Source organism: Larus michahellis, chromosome 16 (genome assembly GCF_964199755.1).
Source record: "Larus michahellis chromosome 16, bLarMic1.1, whole genome shotgun sequence".
Taxonomy (NCBI): domain Eukaryota; kingdom Metazoa; phylum Chordata; class Aves; order Charadriiformes; family Laridae; genus Larus; species Larus michahellis.
The window spans coordinates 5,387,019-5,407,598 of NC_133911.1; the positions used below are offsets into that span (position 1 = coordinate 5,387,019).

The 20,580-nt window shown below is 42.0% G+C and overlaps 1 protein-coding gene across 2 annotated transcripts in view; it reads right to left on the reverse strand.

Moving 5' to 3' along the window:
• Positions 1 to 8,959, reverse strand: part of CLSTN1 (calsyntenin 1) — a 40,388-nt gene extending 31,429 nt beyond the window's left edge. Inside the window, exon 1 of one of the 2 annotated variants that reach the window (XM_074609428.1) lies at positions 8,596 to 8,959. In XM_074609428.1, the coding sequence (XP_074465529.1) occupies positions 8,596 to 8,695 (100 nt within the window). In that variant the 5' untranslated portion in view covers positions 8,696 to 8,959. The remainder of the gene's footprint in view (positions 1 to 8,595) is intronic. The other variant, XM_074609429.1, reaches the window with a different exon arrangement.
• Between the last annotated feature and the right edge of the window lie 11,621 nt (positions 8,960 to 20,580).

The window sequence follows — 20,580 nt, forward strand, 5'->3', positions numbered from 1 at the left end:
ATGAACGCAGCAAGTCCACAAAACCAGTACCTGTGGGATAACAACTAATTCTTCTTGATAGTTGAATATATATTGCTTCTCTTGGTCTAGCTCTCTTCATCCCGAGGTTCTACATGCATCAGTTTCACCCAAGTTGTTTTGGGTAAATTGTGTCTGCTACTTCAAAAAACCTCTTACGCTAGCACATACTCTTGCTTCTTAAATTAATACTATTTCCACAGATCTAATTCTAGAAGGTTGTACATACCTAGCTGCTTAAACCTATGGAAAACATTCATGTAGAGGGCACGAAAACTGCTCCTTACCATACAAAACCAAATCATCATCGGCAAATGATGTATATTCAAATATAAGAAATCCTTTGGTAGAGGTTGTAACAAACATACCAAACAGCATTCAATAGGTGACATCACCCAGATTTTGGTCTTCATGAGAAGGGTTAGGGTTGTGAGTTCATGAGTACATACAACTCCTGAAATAAATGCCTGTGCAATCACAACAAAGTATATACTACAGCTAGAACACTATTCAACAGCTGAGTCCTCCATTTCACCTTTCTAAAGGGCTATATAAGCAGATTGCCAAGGGAGGCAGAGATGGAAGGCTAACCTAGGCTTTTGAATCCTGCCTGTACAACAAACTAAAATGGACTCATGATGTCTGTCATATGCTTACCCAGGAGAATTAAAAAAAACAGTGATAAAAGGACACAAAAAAACAATTAAGCCTAGAGGTAGAGAACTCATACAGGAAACCATAATACTCTCCCAATATGCTTTCATCTGCAATCTTTTACTTGTTAGTAGCAAAGACCTGATAGACAGGATATAATATCTTCATGCATAATAACGCAACAAAAAAGAACTCACAACAAACTATTTTAATGCAAACAGTGTTTAATTACTGACATGTGGTTTTACTCAATATGGCAACACTATCTTTATTGCCTCAATACATTCACATGGGCATGCTTTCAATATTCAGCATACCAAATAGCCAGCTAAATGTCAGCCACATTGTTCTATTTACCCAGCGAAGTACACTGCTGCAGCACCCTCCAAGGAACTTGGCGTTTTAAAACAAACTTCGTCATGCTCGAAGGGAAAAAACGCATCATTCCTTCCTCGGACAGAAGGCACCAAGGACTGCTGAAGTGCGAGTCTCCATTTGAAACATGTCTCTCAATTCAAATCCTGTCTAAAGAAAAGTGTTTCACTAATTCAGTTACACCTCAACTGGACATATCAGAGTCCTTTAATCTGTTCACCTTAGTCTTTGCAAGGACCTAGAACAAAATACTAGAACAGATCTCTGCCAGAAAAAACTCCATCTCCATTCTAATCCCTCTGAAGGTAGATTACAATTATTATTATTTTTTTTACACATTGAGAAACCTCCTAATTTAGCAACCTTCAGTAAATCCCACTACTGTAGGGCAGGGAGATCTATAAAGCTTAAAGTACAGTAACCACATATGAACAGAATTATGAGTGCGCTAAGCATCTGCAGAGTCTAGTGAACCTTCAAACAACAGGCCCAGTTAAAAGCAAAGTCATGTCCTTTTATTGTGCTCTAGACAATAAAATCATAAAGCTTAAGCCCCTTTGTGTTTAGGAAGGCTAAAACATCACCAGATTTTAAAACATAAAGCTTAAATCCCTTTGTTTTTATGAAGGCTAAACATCACCGGATTTTAAAACACCAAACTTACTGCTGAATATCCAGGAAAGGCCCGTTATCCATATTTGTGATCTACTGACTCCAACATAACCAGATGCTGTAAGGAATTCTCAAGCTAACATTTGAAATATGAGGCATAGTTTACAAGCGATACATTACTGCTTCCCCTGAACCAACTGTGGCGTTGAACCAAGTATTATTCTGATCTCAGCTGGCTTAAATACTATTAAATGTTGGACTGAAAACTACCCTTTCACATTTTTTCCTCTTTAATTGTCACAAAACTCCTGAAATCTACATAGAAAGCTGTTCAAAGCCAGGCTGTTAATTTCAAACCAAAACAGTCAGCCTACTCCAAGCTTGACGCTAACAAAGTGCCCTGAGCTGTTAATCCCTTGCCATTTAACTGGGATAAACTACACTAGTTTCCTTGAAATACAATATTCACACTATTTGTAAGCGCCTCAACTGGAATCTGTTGTAAATCCCAACTAGCATTTAATCTAGTCAAGTGGGGGAAGCCACCCTGGCACGACACAGCATGCTGACTTCTACTTAGCTTTTAGCGGCCAAAAGAATTTAAAAGACAGCTAAGCATATCTCTTTTTCCAGGTAGCAAATTGAATTGTAAAGCTCATGCTAGACCCTTCACTGCTGCCAAGCAATGACTGAACGTGCATCAGCAAGGTGAGCACAAGCCACCTGTCTAACTTGGTTTATCTAAAGATAATTGCCGCTAAGCTAGAGGAGAAAAGGGAATTGGTGCCTGATGGGATGTGTGCCTTGAACACCAGTTTTTAAAATACCATTCACTGTAGGTAAGTGTGCTCAGTTTCTCACGAAATTGAACAGACCAGCTTTTACCAATACTGACTACTCTACAGAAACAGAATGTACCTTTACAGAAAGGATGCTTCACCAAGAGCAACAGCTGATGCTGCAGAATGCAATCCATCAGATCAACTAGCAGCAACATTTTCCTGCTGTTTAAAAGAATTAACGAACGTAAATGAGTACTTAGGCAGGGCAATGGGGTTTAGGGCTAGCACAGATACTTCAGTTAAAAGCTATAATCTTAGGACAATCAGAATTAATTCAATTCTAATATTTGAAGGTGAACATATTAAACGTACTTATCAAAGTCCTTTCTGAGGACTTCAGTTATCTTCTTGCAAGTGGTTAGAAGTTCATTTGACTTAAATGGGATCTGGCACCTACATAACTGAAGACTTAGACATACCTCAACCAAAAAGGCCTGTAGCTGAAAATATTTTTTTCTTCTGGGTAACTACTTCTAATATATAGCATTGTTTAGCCATGCTACGTTTCTTTAGAACTAGATCAAGATGATTTATGTTGAAACAAATTCTTAAGAATTAAACAGTAAAGCACACTGAATGAACTCAATAATAAGTACTAGTGACAGCAGATAAATATAAAATATTCATTTCTAAAATCCACCTTTGAGACTTCATGAAAAATCCAGAGGTTGCATAAAAAGAGAATTATATTCTCTGTCAATTCAAAGGAACTACAACAAACTGAGTAAACAGTCCTTTATTCCTGTCCTGAAGGTCTGACAAAAATTTTGATGACTGTACAGCTTTTGTTTAATTGTCTTCCTCTTGATGTAAGAGAATACAAGCATGCCTTTCAGTGAGACAATAAAAACTCTAAAGCACGTCTTATCCCGAATATTCATAATTTAGTACTGTTCTGACAAAATTTCAAGCAATATCATTAGAACAAGTTTGTGCAGCACATAACCACAGAAAAATACAGCTCAGCCAAGAAGTAAAGATCTACACAATAAAATATGCCTTCTCCACCCTGAAAGCAAAGTTTAATAAAAAGGGTGCAGCGTGGCCCGATTATAATGTGTGTTCCGGTCCTGCCCTAGACTCACCAGCCCGCAATTCAGAGCTGTGCCCCTGTTTTCTTTTAGAGAAGGGTGAGGATTAACTTTGTACATAAACAACTTGAAATATATCAATGGTAAAGAAAAGATTTGTTTGTTTCTTTAATTGGGTCTTCTCATACCTAGAATTTTATCAAAAATTGTTGTCTTATAACCAGATACAAACAATGGGATAAAACTGAACAAAAGTTCTGCTCAAATGCTGAGTTTTTCCAATAGCATAGAACTTTTGGTTTCCACGTCAAACTGCAATTTCCATTACTGGGACATGAAAACTGTAGGCACTACCAAAATATAGGGAGATTAATCTGCACCAGGAGAGGGATTAAGTAAGGAAGGGCATGGGCGTCCACTAACATTCACCTCTACAGTTCCTAGGTGAAGGAAAATCAGATGGCTGAAATGCATCCATAATTTCAGATATATCTTGGATTCTCTGACACAGTTAAGGAGCACTTGTCATTTGTGCTGTGGAAGCTCAACTTTCACACATTGGGAGGACTGTTCATAAATTTTCAGGTGCCTGTAGTTTGAGCCTGTACAATTAACATTAATTCTCCAAATATCATATTCAAACTACTGGCTGTAGGAATTCAACACTTTTTATTAAATTATATTTTACCTAAGGAAAAATCTGTGGTTTATCACCACTTAGAGAGAGCTTCCTGTTCTACGCTGAACCAGTTGCCTAAATCTGATTTTATTTGTACAAAGATACATGAAAGATTTGCTATAAGCCTGAAACTAAGGTACGTGCAAATGACTGATTAGAAACTAGTTGCAATTTTTACTAACTACAATTGCAGCAGAAGTTTAGAGTGCCAAAGACTTTACTTTTATACTTTAGAGGATATACTGACCAAGTTTCAATTTGGATAAAAGCCTGGGAGGGAAAACAGCAAAACAAAAATATCCCACCACAAAACAGCCTAAAAAGGATTAAGGCAACAAATCCTTAATTTTTGAAGTGAAATTTAAAATGTTTTAAACTAACCAGAACCCTGAAATAGAAAACATAACCCTCTAACTGTAAACATCCATTTAATAAATATTCACTTAAACGTTGCTAATTATAGCGCAAGAGTGGAAATCGCTTACTTTCTAACTGTTGTCATATTTATAAACCTCACTCCTTGAAAGGGAATCTTATTTACAAATACACCAACCATTATCTCAGTATAGCTGGCACTTCTGGCTCTGCTTGTTGACGCCATTTAAAAAACAGGGAAACCAACTGGGAGCAGTAGCAGCAACTTGTTCTCAATCTGAATACAAAGCAAGCGAGATGAGACCTCATACTATAAACAAAGGACAGACAGACAGTTCTTCAAAGGCACTGAGGCTTCTAGTAATCCCTTCTAAAGGCTCCTAAGGAGGTTCAGTCCCTACTGAAACCAATGTGAGTCAATCAGTATGAATCAAATAAATTTAGAGTGCAAAACAATTTTTATTTAAGACCAAGGTTTCCCACTTACTGAACTCTCCCATGTTTTGAGGTATCACTTCTGTCTTTGACAATAATGATAATGCTACAAGATGTATGTCCCTTAATATTATAAACAAGATTTCAGAGAGACTTCTCTGAATACAACTAAATAGAATGAGAGATAAGGCTCAGAAAAATGGTAAAAGTGCTTTTCCAGAAAAAGTCAATGACTACAGAAGGTTTTTTTTTCCTCTGCAGAACAATTTCATAGCTGTAAGCCACTAAGCTATCAGATATTTAGATTTTCATGGCAGCAAATGCTGCTTTATCCAGAATATCACAATTCTAATTTAATCTGTTTGAGATGAGATGTTATGCTATCTATCCTGTGGCCTGATCTGGGTTTAACTTCAAGCCTTCTAACTTCCATGAGAAATAGAAGTCCGTGAGCCTAACTTATGTCCTTCTACATAAAAAACCCTCTATGCAATAATCTGAAACTGGCAATTTCAAGTCTGCAGAAGCATTAAGACCTCCAACCAAAGATACATTTGCAAGTCTAAAAAAGTTTCAGTTGATAAATTTTCCTGATAACTTGGCACAGACAGCACAACCTGCAGTCTAATAATATGGGAGAAGGCAACTGGCACAATAGTATTCCAAGCACACAAAGTAAACCATGCTTGCCCAGACTATCTCTCCTCCATTTCAATTTCCAGAGCAGTGTATTATTTTATGTAATATATACAGAAAAAGAGATTAAAATTGTTTGCATGAACTGGCGGCTATATATTATGTTTTCCCAAGCGTTACACATCATAAAAAGGTCTAGCACCGGTTAATTCTATCTCTTCTCAGTAGTCTCTTCTTTCATAAATCCTTAAAGAGGAAAAAAAACCAAACAGCCTCCACAAATAGCCAAATTGTCTCTTCATAATGCTTTGGGGTAGTCTTAAATTTCCTTGCCTCTAAAAAGGCGATAGGAACCTAACCAGCAGCCCTATATTATAGAGGTTGCTCCCGTGTCAAAGAAACATCTGCACTAAGACCGTGGTAGTGAGAAAGTGGTTTGTGGTTTGGATAGAAGACATTCACAGCACCACATAACTTCCTGAAATAATCACAGATCAGCAAAGCTTCCTCAAAATTATATTATTTTGATCAATACCCTTCCTATATAACAATAAGTTGGAAGGGGCCCAAGGCAACAGAGGTATATTGTTCTGCCCAGTCAGTAACTATGGAAGAAGCAGCCATTAGATGCGCTGCCTTCTTGTCTGAAAAGTCACTCCATCCCACTCCCCATTCAGCTCTCTTGATAAATATCCAATTGCTTCACTTTGATAAGCTCTATTTGAAAGGACTGCTAACTACCACTTTTCCACTGCAACATTAGTCCAACAAGCTTAGAGATATTGGTGAACTTGACCTATTACAAGATAAATTCATTTAAATTAAGAGTTTAGACAAGAATATGCCTCTCTAGAACCTGAAACCACACTTTGCACCCCTTAAAATAACCACAGGGAAGATGGCAGGTCAGCTAGCTCACACCTACCTTTGTGTGAGATCACAGCCCCCAAAAGCTATTTCTACTTCTTTCCATCATCAGAAAAAAAAGCAGAATTCACTTCCATTCCAACCACGGGAACATGCAGGACTGGAGAGTGGAACTCACCACTCTGGTGTAGCCTTTCCAGTCCTTTTCTGCACATTATTGAACCAAGCACAATTCGCTTTTCACCACTTACAATAAATCTTAGTGACCTCAGTAACTTAAAGTCACAGATTAAAAAAAAAATGAAGCTGTACTTGAAAAAAATGGAACTGACAATACAGCATAAAAGTGAAAGTTTACCATAAATGCTTCCAAACAAATGCTTCTCCTAATGGGAAAATGAAACTGAGTTGCCCTAGCAGCTTTCCAGGTGTTCTCCAGATTTATTTGTCCTTAAATGCATACATCTATTAACAGGCCTACCTAGAGCAGCCAAAATGTCGTGAGGACTCAGGCAACTGCAGCCACTAAACCAAACCAGAGCCCATCCTGTAACTCAGTTACGTGTGATGAAGTTTAACAGATCAGGACCTGCAGTCCAGCAGCTCTGCAGATTAGACTGAGAACAAGTACAGCCTTGAACAAACTGCAGAAGAGCCGACTAACAGAGCTGTCCTGTGTAACGCCATCTAAATTTGCCATTTGCTTCCAAGAACATATTAGCTTTCTTTGCAAATGTTTTCTGATCTTACATTTTATTCATAATTTCAAATGGTGGAAAAGCCTAGCAATTCAATGAAACTGTGCTTTTCTACCGGTGCAGTAAGCATTACATTTAATGGTTCCAAGAATACTAGTGAATAGGTTATACCTAAAAGATCTTACACAGGTAAATTATGGCCACTATCTAAACAGCTGGCAGATGACATTAGAGCAGCAGCTTCTTGATCCTATGTAGGGAAATTGCAGCAAGATGTGTCCTTAATGAGTTGGTTTTGTTTAAGATCAAGAACTTTCCTTCAATGCATTTGCAAGCCATTTTAAAAGCCATGCTTCTAATCTACATTCAAATTAAATGCTCGATCTCAAATCTCATCATACGATCAGCTAAATTTTGCAGAAATGGCATCCTCAATTCAAGGGGTAACCTTCAGGTAATGAAGCCTTCGCAAGCCTCTTACTGAAATCTGCTCAGGAGGAGACCTGCAATGCGTATGCTTTTACTCCACAAGATCAATCAATAGCCACAAGGCCAACGTTTATAAACGCCGTACCGCTTAGGGTTTAGCGAAGCTGTCCATTCTCGCAAACGACCAAACGAGTATTCTTCACCTCGGCCCGAAGGCCAGGCTGCCCAGGGCCCCTCCGAGGTACTTTATTTCCCCTCCCCGATCCGCTGGTCATCGGGGCTCCCCCGCGATCCCACACCCCCGACGCGGCGGCCCTTCCCGAGCCCTGAGGAGAGCGGCGCTGGCCTCGGGCAGCCCGTTCCGAGCCGGGCCGGGCAGGCGGCGGGTCTCGCCGCGTTTCGCCCAGCGGAACCTTCCCCCGCAACAAGTGAGGACCCTCAGCCCGCCTCGGGCACGGCGGCCGCAGCCCGGGCCGGCGCCTGAGGAAGGGAGCGGTTATGCAACGGGCGGGCCGCCGACACCCGGCGCCGGGCCGCAGAGCTGAGGGGACCGACCTTGGGGGTAGCAGGGTCTCGGGGACGGGGGACACGGCAGCCCGGCGCAGGTGAGCGGGGAGGGCCAGCCGCCGCCGCCCCCCCTTTCCTCCCCGCGGCGACGCAGGTGCAGCGGCCGCCGCGGGGTCACCTCAGCCAGCCCCAGGGAAGGACGGCCAGCGCCCTCCTCCCCTCCCGACGAGATGTCCTCCTCCGCCCTCCCTCCCCCCTCCGAAGGACGAAGGCAGCCAAGGACACCATCCCCCCCGCCCAGCAGCTCCCCCCGCCTGAGGCACAACCCCACAGGGCGCCCGGGAGCCGAAGATGCGGGGGGGCGGCCATCGACCTGCCGCTCTCCCCTTCCCCTCCAGTGCCGGGTAGCCTCCCCCACCCGCCCAGGCTCTGTTTACCTCGAGCGGCTGCTGCTCCTCCGCAGAGCAGCGCGGCGAGGAGCAGGCAGGAGGCGGGGGCCGGCAGTGAGCTCGGCATGCCCGGACGGCGCGACGGCATGGCAGCGCGGACCGGTGCGGGGCAGCGCGCAGCCCCGGCTGGCGGGGCGGCTGTGGCGCCCCCGCTGGTCCGGGCTCCGCTCTGCGCCGGACGGAGGGCTCGGCTCGGCCCCGAGGAGGAGGAGGAAGAGGAGGAGGAGGAGGGAGGAGAAGCGCTGCGCTTCCCCGACTCCGCTCAGCCTTTTCTCCCCTCCTCCCCTCTCCGCCCTCCCCCGCCGGCGGTACCTAAAATGGCGGCGGCGAGCGCGGCCCGTCCCCCCGCGCCGGGGAGCGAGGGAGGGAGCGAACCACGGGTGCGGGGGGGAGGTGAAGGGGGGTGCGGGAGAGCCCATCTGCGCGGCGGGGCGGGGGGGGGATCACCACCTCTCTGCAGCCCGTCGGCGACAGAACTGCAGCATGTCGGCGACAGAGACGCGGGGCACTGCGGCACGGCACCAGCGGCATCTCCACCTCCGACCCAAGCGGTGGGATGGGTTGTGCCGGGGCATGGTGGGGATTTTTGGTTTGGGGTTTGTTTTGTTTTGAGGTTTTTTTGGGGGTATTTTTTGTTTTCTTTCGGTTTTCTGTGCCCACCTGCGTTGCTGCAGCTGCGGTCAGTTGGTAATTGGGGCTGAGCTGATGCCCCACCAGGGCCTCACGCAGGTGATTTAAGCAAAGGCTGATTAAACCCCCAACATTTTAAAAAGAGTTAAAAGCCACGTAAAGCACTTTAAATGCTTTCACCTTAACACTCACACATCTCAGGGAAAAGGCAAAAAGCTGTTTTTTAACCTAACTCAACAGTGATGCCAAAGACAGCAAGCCTGGCACAGAAGGAGGATGCACAAGTATTATCTAAATCAAGACATTTCCTAGGAACAATTAAGTTGCATGAAACCTGTGACAGAAAAGTTATTTGCTCTTTGGTCAAAAATTTCAATTAGAAAACACTTCAACAGAAGAAAAAAAAATAATCACGATCAGAGTTTTGACAACTAAAATGCAACCAACTTATTTTATAATTAGACATGACTACTCATGCTTTGTACCTATTAGCCATTTCACTCCCACGGTGAAATAAAAATAAAGTCCAGAATGTTCAAGATCCCAGAGACGCGGTATTTCTTTATTTTAAAAACACTATGCAATTTAAATACCAAGATTGATCTGTTCTGGGAAAGCCTCCCCCTCCCTCCCAGGCAAGCCCCGTCCTGTCCCCTTGCCTACAGGGCACCAGCCTCCCCTGGGTGGAGATGGGGGACCAGAGAATCAAAGGTGAGGGACCACCCTACTCACTGCCCATGGGTAGTCACCAAGGGCTCGGGAAATTGCCAGAATGTGGCCCGCAGCGAGCCCGTGCATTTGTATATTCAAAGGCAAGCTTCAAAACGGCTTCTTCCATCCTCAAAAGCAACCACCTTTACTTGCTGCATTTGGCTAATACGAGCGTGTGCAGAGCGGAAAAGGAGTGCGAAGAGAAATACACTGCAGTCTGACACAACGAACACCGCCCCAAGTCACTGTCCTGTGCTGTGGAGCCACCCCTCAACCAGGCAACCAAGTTAGTCCACACTTAATTCATTGACTGTGTGCTGGAGGCCACCTGCTCTGTCAACAGCTAAGACATCTTTCTTTTTTTAAATAAAGCTAAAGCCTCAAGTCTAAAACCCCTTGATTTCTCAGCCTGTCTAACATATGCTGGATGGCAGATCATGTCAGAAGAAGCCTGTAGCCCATCTGTTGCCAGATAGCTGAGTCTTTACATTCTGCCAACGCAGCTTCAGCTGACAGTATGCTACATTATGTATTTTTCTTTTGTATGGAGAGTAGAAGGACTGTCCGGCTCACTATGACTCTCCAACTCCTCTTACTAACTTAACGCATGAGTAGGAACCACCCTGTTATTAAAGGTTTGCAAGGCAAGATGCCATCAGTTAAAAGATGATTGCCCATTGAGGAATACGTGATATAACACAAATCTATTTGCTCAAATACTGGACTTTGATTAGTAACAACGTACAGAACTTGAATGACAATATAGAAGGATCTGAGGAGGGCTTGTAAATCAGTGGGCAGCTGGCATGCAAAGATACCCACACACTCTAAAACGTTTTCTGTAAAATAAATTATTATTACCTTTAAACTGGAGAACAACCTCGGTTCATTAGGTGTGGCACAAAAGACAGTTTAAAGAACAGAATTTGCTCTGCAGTCCACTTGGGCTACATCATGCATTGTAGCGGAGGAAAGCGCACTGCCATCAACCACAGTAAGACCCTCAGGACTCGTTTAAATGATTCTGATTCTGCAGAATTAGGAAGGAGAGACATTTTTAAGAGAAGAAATGCTATGTCCAGGTAAACCTTATTTATCACACAATGACACTACCAGCACCAGATTAATTAATCAGCTGAATCAGTCATGATGAAACTGGGAAACTTCCAAGGATGGAATGCACTGATTGCATTTCACTCTCTAAGCAAAACTCCTCCGACTCAGTGGTGACTAAGGCACTGATTCAGTAAAGCCAATAATTCTTTAGTCCGTATTTTGAGATCAGTTAGATGATTTTGTTTAGTTAGGTGACTAAGTGGTTTGAACTGGCAGTACAGTGGTTGAGGATACAGACACAGGGGTACTCTGCTGGTGGTGGAGACGGCAAAATGAAATTCTGATTCATATCACCACTGATGTTCCATTGGCACTTACCCTAGAAGCATGGCAAATACAACATCCTCTCAAATTTTGTTCACAGAACTAAATTTGCTTTAAATTGGCCAGTGTGAGACCTGCTGTGCACCAGCCCAATTTGCTGTTAAACAATAACTGTGCTGTTTGCCAGAGGTAACTGCATTTCACAAGCTGACAGAGATTCTCACTTTCTCTGAAATGCCACATGCCATTATTTCAGAGAAACTTGGAGAACTAACTTCAGCACCCTCATTTTTACCACCTATCTCACTCCTACCCTCTGACATGCTTCTCAAGCTCCAAAAAAACCATTGATTTTTATTTTATTAGTAAGCAGCAAAACTGGAACCAATGGCTCCTGGCAGAACATGTTTTCTGTTGCAGCTGAAAAACTATCACACTGATGTCCTTGAAATGCAGTGTGACCAATGCCCAGCTTGCAAGGACCCAGGAGGACACATGTATTGCACTTGTCGGAATGAAGCTGAGCAGCCAGAAACTAAAAGATAAGGTGATAGGGTAAAAATGAGTACTTTTGCTCGCTACTTAAAAGAAGCCAGTGCATACCATAAATACAGAGAGAAGCGAGACATGCTCAGTTAAGTCAATAGCAGATCTGGATCTGACTGTTAGAGCTCAGGATCATAAGTGATTTTGAATACATGCCAAATATGCACCACTAGTTCTCGATATTAGACTTGGACCCTTGTTCAAAGGGGAGGTCTGGGGAAAGGGTCCAAACTTCAAATAGTCTAGAATTGGGTTGAGAAAATGGTCAGTCTTTAAATAAAGAGGCTAGAACTGAGTGTGGGCTTATTTTCATCTCAGTACAATTAATGTCTGCATAGTAGTTTATTTCCAGGTGAAGATTGCTTTTAATGGGAAGTTAGAACTCAGAACCTAGCTTTGTCTCCTCTACTGAGCATTCGGTTTATCACGGCTGCCTGAAACCACTTCTGAAAGGGGACCAATTGCCATAGAGACTATGCAGTAACGTAATTAAGCTCATGAGAGAGTTGCATGCACAGCCAAGCAAAATATTAGATGAAGGCAACAGCAGACCAGTTTCTGAGAATCTGTATTGCAGCTCCACTCTAGTTCCTCCCATTCCCACTGGAGAAAGCAACAGGAGAAACCTAAAGTACTTTGGGAATTTGAATTAATAGTATTTTTTGGTTCCGATATGGTTTTATCACTCTAAGCCAAGCAGGAAGAATGAACAATGATGACGCTTAGATATTTCAAGCTGAATATAAAAAGTTAATTCTTCACAGTGAGATGTACGAAATGACAGAACACTCTTGTAAGGCAACAGGCAGAAGTGGCGTCTTTTGGGTCATTCAAAAGAAAACGCCACAGCAAAACACTACAGCAATGCCCCACCAGCCCGAAGAGAAAACATACCTGGGTGACCTGTTACAGCTTTTCTAACCTTGCTGTCCCTAAATACAGAGTAGCAATCTTCTGAACATAAAGAGAAGAAAATTCATTTGCTTTTAGATTCGGTGGGTGAAGATTTTTTAAATTTTTCTTTTAACGCTTTGGAACCTGACTGTATATATTAGAGGAGAAAGAATTAGGGGACTGGTTTTCCCCACACTCGAAAATTTCCAGAACTGCTTTGATCATGTGTGAGAATTGATTTAGGGGATGCAAATGAAGGCCTTGGCAATCTGAAGAAGAAAATCTTCTCCCCTGACATTTCTGAACGTTCAGAGAATTCTCAACAAGCCATTGAAGTATGGGTTCATCAGAGAGACAAAAAGAAAATTCAACAAGCAAAGAAGTACATAAAACCAACTCGCTTCCTCACAAGAAAACTAGCGGCATTAGCAATCATTCTACCTTGTTTAATCCTTTTTTTCCTGTTTAGACTTACCTTCTATTGCAAAATACACATCTAGAAACATAAAAAGCAATGAAGGGAAGATGCAAGTCTTTCCTTACAAAGAGAAAGACTGAATATTCGGCAACATCATTATAATATTTTACAACTCATTAGCACCTTCCATCCTAGGATCTCCAAGCATTTTACAAGCGTTAATTAATGCACTCGCACAATACTTCTGTGAAGTAAAAAGGCAGGTGTCTCGATATTGTGATGACAGGTGCATTACAATTGAATAAGACAGAATTCCTAAGTTCTCATTTGCATATTTAGGAAAGCGGTGCACAAAGAGGGTAGGTAAAATTAATAAGTACTGCAATACCTTGAAATACCTTGAATTAAGAAATACCGTAATACCTTGAAATACCTTGAACAAACTGGCTTTCAAGTGCATGCTAAAAAGCAATACTTGACTGACTTACAATAAAATTTAGGCTTTATTAAGTAAGTCTTTGCATCTAATACCACAATGGTTATTTTAAACTGTGTTATATAAATAGAAGTGGAGTCTGAATGAAACTGGACCTGGTTCTTAAAAATTTATTTCCTTACTTGGAGGGGTACTGAGGTCTCCCCTAAGTCCCTGAAACCACCATGGCCTCTGAAGCGCATTAAATAAATTATTTGTAAAGCTTAGTAAGACACCACTAAAGACAAAGAGTGAGAGAGTACAGAAAGTGAAACAGCATCAGGAATAAGTTATTTTACTAATCATGCTCTAACTCAATAAAACAAGAATTACAGTCAGGTGCTCTGGCTGCGCCTTTCTACAACACATGTCAAAAAAAAACCCCAAGGACTCTGGTAGTTCTACGCTGTTTCTGCATGTACTGTACTAACCTGTTCCGAAGAGCAGCATAATGGGCTATGCCCACATTAACAACTGCTTTAACTCCCTGATTTATATAGAAAACTGAACTAGTGATTTATGCTGTGGGGAACAGGGGGGAGGAAAAAAAAAGAAAAAAAAAAAAGAGTGAACAATTACGGGTTTTCTTTCCAGTTCTATCACAGATGTGCCTTTGGGTCAGCTCCTACCCCTACCTATTTCCTTAACTTACAACATAATACAGTAACATACCACATATAAAAGCATGGATGGATAAAGGAACTCAAATATTTGCACCAGGTACTGGTGACAGCATTTAAATTACTCATCTTACAGATTTTTTTTTTTTTTTTGTATTCTTTAGGATCATGGTATTCAGCGAACATCTGGTCCTACAATGAGGTTTTCCTCTCCTCTCTGCCTGCCTTCCTGCAAGGCAGAAGAGCCATGTGCATGAGTATTCCGCTCCCCAAGAGCCATATGGGAATGTAAAGGCATTCTCTGAATTCATTACCCTGCCCCACAATATGATTCCGTCTTTGTGCGGGCAAGAAAATGGATGTTAATTTATTCCTTATTGCTAATTTGAAAAGGAGCACAAACACAACAGTTCCATTGCAGAGACTTCTACCAAGGGTGTAGTTTAAGTCCAATTATGTGCTATTAGTACATTTGCTCTTTGTTCCTGTGGCATATTAATCACATGTCTAGTATTCTGATAATTAACACAATTATACTCTTTATTTTCCCCTTTCGTTAGACAATATTCTTGCATTTTACTCATATAAGTAGTTTTCTGTAGGTAAAAGGAGCCAAATTATTACATATTAATAAAATCAAGCAACGTGAGCTTATACAGAGACGTTCCAGCAGTGTTCTACAGCAAAAAGAAAAGCAGATGCTCTCTGGTTGGGCTGCAGTCTATCTCAGAGGCTTCTGAAAGGAAAACCAAATTACAAGCCTCCAGTTGTGTATCCAGCATTATAATCCCCGTCTGAAGCAGCAGGGCCCTACGGACTGTGCTTGTACTGCCACACACAGCGCTTCCAGCAACGTCATCGCTGCTGCTCAGAGGCTCGCTGCCACCAAGATCTTTCCTCTCCCACTGACAGCCATGAAACTCAATGATATTCAGGAAAAAAAAAAAGTTACAAAGAGTAAACCAAGATGGTTTAAAATTGCACAGATCACCCACAAATAAACACTTAGCAGATATTCCAGAGAGGAATTAAGGAACACCACAAACAAAAGGTAAAGTGGGTAGATTTGACTAAACTAAGTAGGTATGGATATACTCTACAGACACCTCAAAGATACTTTTTTCTTTCCCCTCCAGGACAAATTCTTATTCCTCTGAAAAGAAGTTACTGTTTCCCTACAGTTTTCTCTAAAAACCTACCTGAATCTCCACTAGGTCTCGTACACTGCTATGGCTAAAAACGCCCCGCTATGGAAAAAAGGCTATCCAGCAGTTTCCTTCTCTAAATGCTTGTTTGGGAAAGAAGAAGGAGGAACAAAATATTACGTCTTCCTGCAACAGGGTAGAAATTTAGTAGAAGGTTGTTCAGCGCTCAGCCCCCACATCCCTCATGTCCAGATCTGCAGTGGGTCTGGCTGCAGGACAGGGGGTGTCACCCATAAAATCAATGTCACTCGCTCCTTCCAGAGACAGCATGTCATTCCTTAATGCTATCTGGTACAAGTTTTACCAGTGAGGCTTGTTTATGATGGCAAATCACCATTAACTGTGCCTGACTCCATTGCTGGGAATTCCTCCTGCCTGTACTGCACTGCTGTCAGGTCCCTTGGGGAAGAGGAGAAATAAAACCTCAGCAGGCAAATACTAGCGTTGAAAAGCCTTGTTCTGCCTTTCCTGAAAACACCATCTGGAATATTTTTTATTTTGAATGGTTGACTAGTAGACCAAAATTATCTAAGGGCTTTCTGAAGACAGTTTTTTTTATTATTTCCTATACAGTCCAAAAATCACAACAACCTCCCAAAACTGATCTTAGGTGCCAGTTGTATGGACCCTATTCAGACAGCACAGAGCTCCTGCCCTAAGTATTTGCAAAGGTAAGATTTGAGACAGAACAGGGCCGCTATGTTCTCTTCCTGATGACGCCACTGACATTCTATCCACAGACAAGTCCCTTAATCTCTCTATGCCTCATTTATCCTCTCAATTGAATGCAACTTGTCTATTCCACAAGGAGGTAGTAAGACTTCATTAGCTGTTTGTAAAGTACTTTAAGATCCTAGGATGAAAGCCTCTCTAGAAATTCAGAGTATTATTATTTTCATTAAAAAGGCAGCATTTATAAATTCCCTGCTATTAAATGACAATATAAATCATGAACAATTCCAATTTCCAAACAAATCTTGAGAAACAAAGTCTGATACTACTTTAAATACCCAATGCAATAAGAAATATTCAGAGCCAAGAATATTACACAAAAGCACAAACATGTTATCGTGATCTCTACTTGTCTGTTCATTGACTTTCAGTCAATGTCCAGATTTATCTGTATTTTCTCGAGGATACATTTTGAGTAAAGATTGTAAACTCCTAACAGTACAGCCTAGAAGAAAGCTGTCATGTTTAACTTTTTTTCCTGATATTCATGGCCTCATTATTAAACTGTATTAACAAAAGTTACAAGGATAAAGACTGCAAAGCTGCTTTTTTCTTTTCTGCCTAAACGTAGATTTTTTTTTTTTCCTGAAAACGTGTAACACTTCTTAGAGCAATCACTCATCTGCATCAAATGTTTAGTCTTCAGACTTGTGCTTGAAGCAGCTTTAGAACTGACGTAGGGCATGGAGAGCTGGGAACAGCAGAATACCAGAAAAAACCAAATTATTCAATATTTGATTCTTTCTTTAGTATTACTCCTTTCCAATCCTTGTAACCAGTTTAGGAAGCCGAAGTTATACTACTATGCTACCACATTCACATGAGAAAAGAAAATTCGTGTCTCCTCCTTTGAGTGCTTTTAGCAGACCAAATCTAATAATAACAAAGTCAAGGTGGCACAACACCACTACAGGACAGAAAATCAGCACTGGTCTTCCCATGGTCAAAACTCATTCTATTGACGTCCTCATGAGGGACTGGAAGAAAGGTCAGCATAGAAACTACTTTATGAAAGACACTGGAACGGAGCCTGTTAGGGTTAATTGTAGGCTGTTCATAGGTAAATGAAATAAAACTATCCTGCAGCAACTGAGAGCCTCAAAAACCAGATCAAAAGACAGAGGGTCAGAATTCATTTTTCTTCTTCACCCCACAACGTCCATATTTTCCACAGAGCTCAGCCTTTTAAAAACAGGGCATTTTTAAACATTTGCCCACCTATATCTTTTAATAATGGCCTTAAAAACAAGTAAATAAAGGTCACTGTGTTCACTAACTGTCTATACAGAAAGCATTTAGAGTAAAGGCTTTTTATTGCCCGTGCAATTCATTCTTCTGCAGAATGGATGCTCAGTGGGACAGCAGAATAGGTGCCCATGCTGCAGCCAGCGTCCTAAGAACAAGCCCCTCTGTTTGCACAGATCCCAGCTAAATTAGTTGGTATCAGTGAATGGACTGCCAGGATCTGGACCATGGGTTGTAAGTTTCCCAGATCTCCCTGGATCTTGCAGGTGTAATTTGAATATTCATCATGCAAAATTAGATTTCATATCATTACACACAAGCGCCTCGTACTCTCAAGAAAACAGGGAACTGCATGGTGCTGCAAATGGGCCCAACCTTGCTGTCTCTGAAGCTGATGTGAACACTATTATTTAGATGTGGAAAAATGGGATCAATTTTACTAAACAGTTCTTCTGAGACAGAGTTCTAGTTGCCATACTTTCTACACCGCATAGGTTTTTTTAAGACAACAAAAATAAACTAAAAACATGCTGTTTGTCTTGCAATTGGCTTCAAGCAAACTGTTGTTCTTGTTCTACTTGTAGTATCTGACCTGAACTCCTCACCACTCCTGCCCTGGTCAGATTCATCACATCTGGCAATAACAGTCTGCAGGTTTCCTAGACATTTTCCACATAGTCTCAAAGCATTTCACACATTGATATATTAAAAGCTTCACAAACCTCTGCAAGGCATGGTCAATACCTTTACTGTCTGCTGAAGAAAATGATGAATTCTTGTATATCAGTCACAAAAAGTATCTGGGGCAAAATTCAGAATTGATGCAGACATCCCAATTTCTGAGGCCGTGTTTTAGCTATATAAGCTATCTCTAGTGCTTTAAGAAGTCCCTTTCAAAATTATCTGGTCCAGGAGGAAAGCCCCTTTTCACTCTTTTTTTATTATTATATCTTTCTCTAAAATTCCAGTGCTCCTAGCTTCTTCCTAGCAGTGCCTTGGCTATTTAAGTCACAGTCTCATCAGACGAGAGTGCTGCTAAATCCTTTGTTACACATTTATTTCTATTCTGACAGATACCAGTTGTAACCCTTCCTTGCAGTAAGCCACTGCCCTGCTGACCTTCACTCTAATTGCAGATTTGCTAATCATGTTTTGATCACCCACCCATCTAATCGCTGCCTGCTGCAAGCCACAGAGCCAGCCCTATTTTCAGGGAAGAGGAGCATAACACGCAAATGCAACGCTTGTGTTCACGTCCGTATGGAAGGGATCAGAGGATTAAGAGGAACAGTCAGCCGTGATTAACGCTGCCAAGGGAGCCAGAGCTCCTTGCCAACAGCAGGGGCTGATTGCCTCCCTGTGGGGAGCTCCAAGGCAGACATTCTCCCTACAAGGACACATCTGTCTGCTGTTTTTAAAGCTAGATGCTGCTTTCCATTGCTACTCTGCAATAAAAAGGAGGTTAAACACTGACAGCAGACTCTCTTGGGGTGGGAAGGTTGTGTTAAAGTAGTGGAATACTCTTCTGGGAACGTACTGAAGATAAACAGATGTTTGTTTCTACCACTGACTCAGCCACTGACCTACCACCAGCAGGAAACCAGCAGAATTCAATTCAGAGGCTTTCGTAGAGGCTGAACAGGTGTTATGAACACATTAACCTTAAAAGGGAGCCAGCAAAGAGCTGTATCGTCTTAACAGAGCAGGAAACAAATACACACTCAGAGCTAAGGCTCATGTACCCAGCAGAAACCAACATCACCATGGTTTGTACTCAGCACGAAGGCAAGGATGTTCCCCTGCCCCCAACCAACCTAACACACGTAAGTGAATCTGAGTGATTTCAAATAATTACCCCATCCCAACATGTGCTGCTTTAATGTATCTGTTAGATTAACTCCATGTTTTTCCTCTACCCAGTGAAGGAAGATAAAACATTTCTAGCGAGTTCTTTTGTAAAGGTTATGTGCCCACTTCTTCTGTGGGATCAGCTTCTGCTGGACCCAACGTGATCTCAAGGGACCATCCTACTACCTAGACAGACATTCAGCAGCCATGAATTTTCCATTCCACCTGTACCTTTTAACATTTCAGGGTTTCTCCTGTTTTTCAGTATGGACGAGCCTCTGATGTAAGACTTCTTACGTTTTCTCTTTCTGGTCTATCCACTCTTCTTCTGTGTCAGTCAAACATGGACCAGCTGAAGAAGTGGAATGACACACTGTCTTCTGCAAAGGAAGCGGGGGGGGGAGGGGGCTGTAAATCCCATGTTGTGTTAAATGACTGAAGCACAGCGCTTTGTACGGCGTTCTAACAGCACACGTTTCTCTGTGTTTATTGCTGCTTCAATGATACATTGCCCGTTGAGTGTAAGTAAAAAGCTTATGAGATGAGGACAGGCGTATCATCCTGTCTGGAGCTCGGCTTACACAGGGCCGCTTCGTGCAGCCCTAGGAAGAGCCTCTGGGAATGACCAGTGTCTATGTAACATTGTATTAAAACACAACTTAGGATAGGTCAAGTATTTATTGACCTGATCTAAAAATCAGTCTGAGTGCCCGTTTTTTGCCAATTTGAACAGGAGGGGTATGATGACAGCTAAAATTCCAGAGGTTCTGCAATGACTGAGGAGTCCTCAAACAGAGCAATATGCACAGGAGCTAGTCTCTTCTATTTGTTGAAGCCATGCTTTATGTACAAGATTATCACGTGGCATTCTACAGCCCTAATCCTACACCCTGAAGCAGTAGCGTAGGTAAGAGCTTTCGACCGTTTCTAAAGTAATGTCACTAGTAAACCAGTGAGCCATCCCAGACAGAAAAGATACTTGAGCAATGAAGGAGAAAAAGACCCTAAATATCTGTAGAATAGCCCTATTTTTTTTCCAATGAAAGGCACACAAAGCCACACATCATACACTAGATATGCACAAGAGAGTTCAGCATTAGAACATCATCATACCCTTTCCCCTCAAGCATCTCTGCTCCCTTTGCTTCCCCGCTCTCATTCTGCCTGACAGCTCCTTAATCACAGAATCTCTGTCACATGCATAAAGTATTATTTATCCTCCAGCACAGAGGAAAACGCATTTATAAACCTACTGTGTTTTCCCCTTTA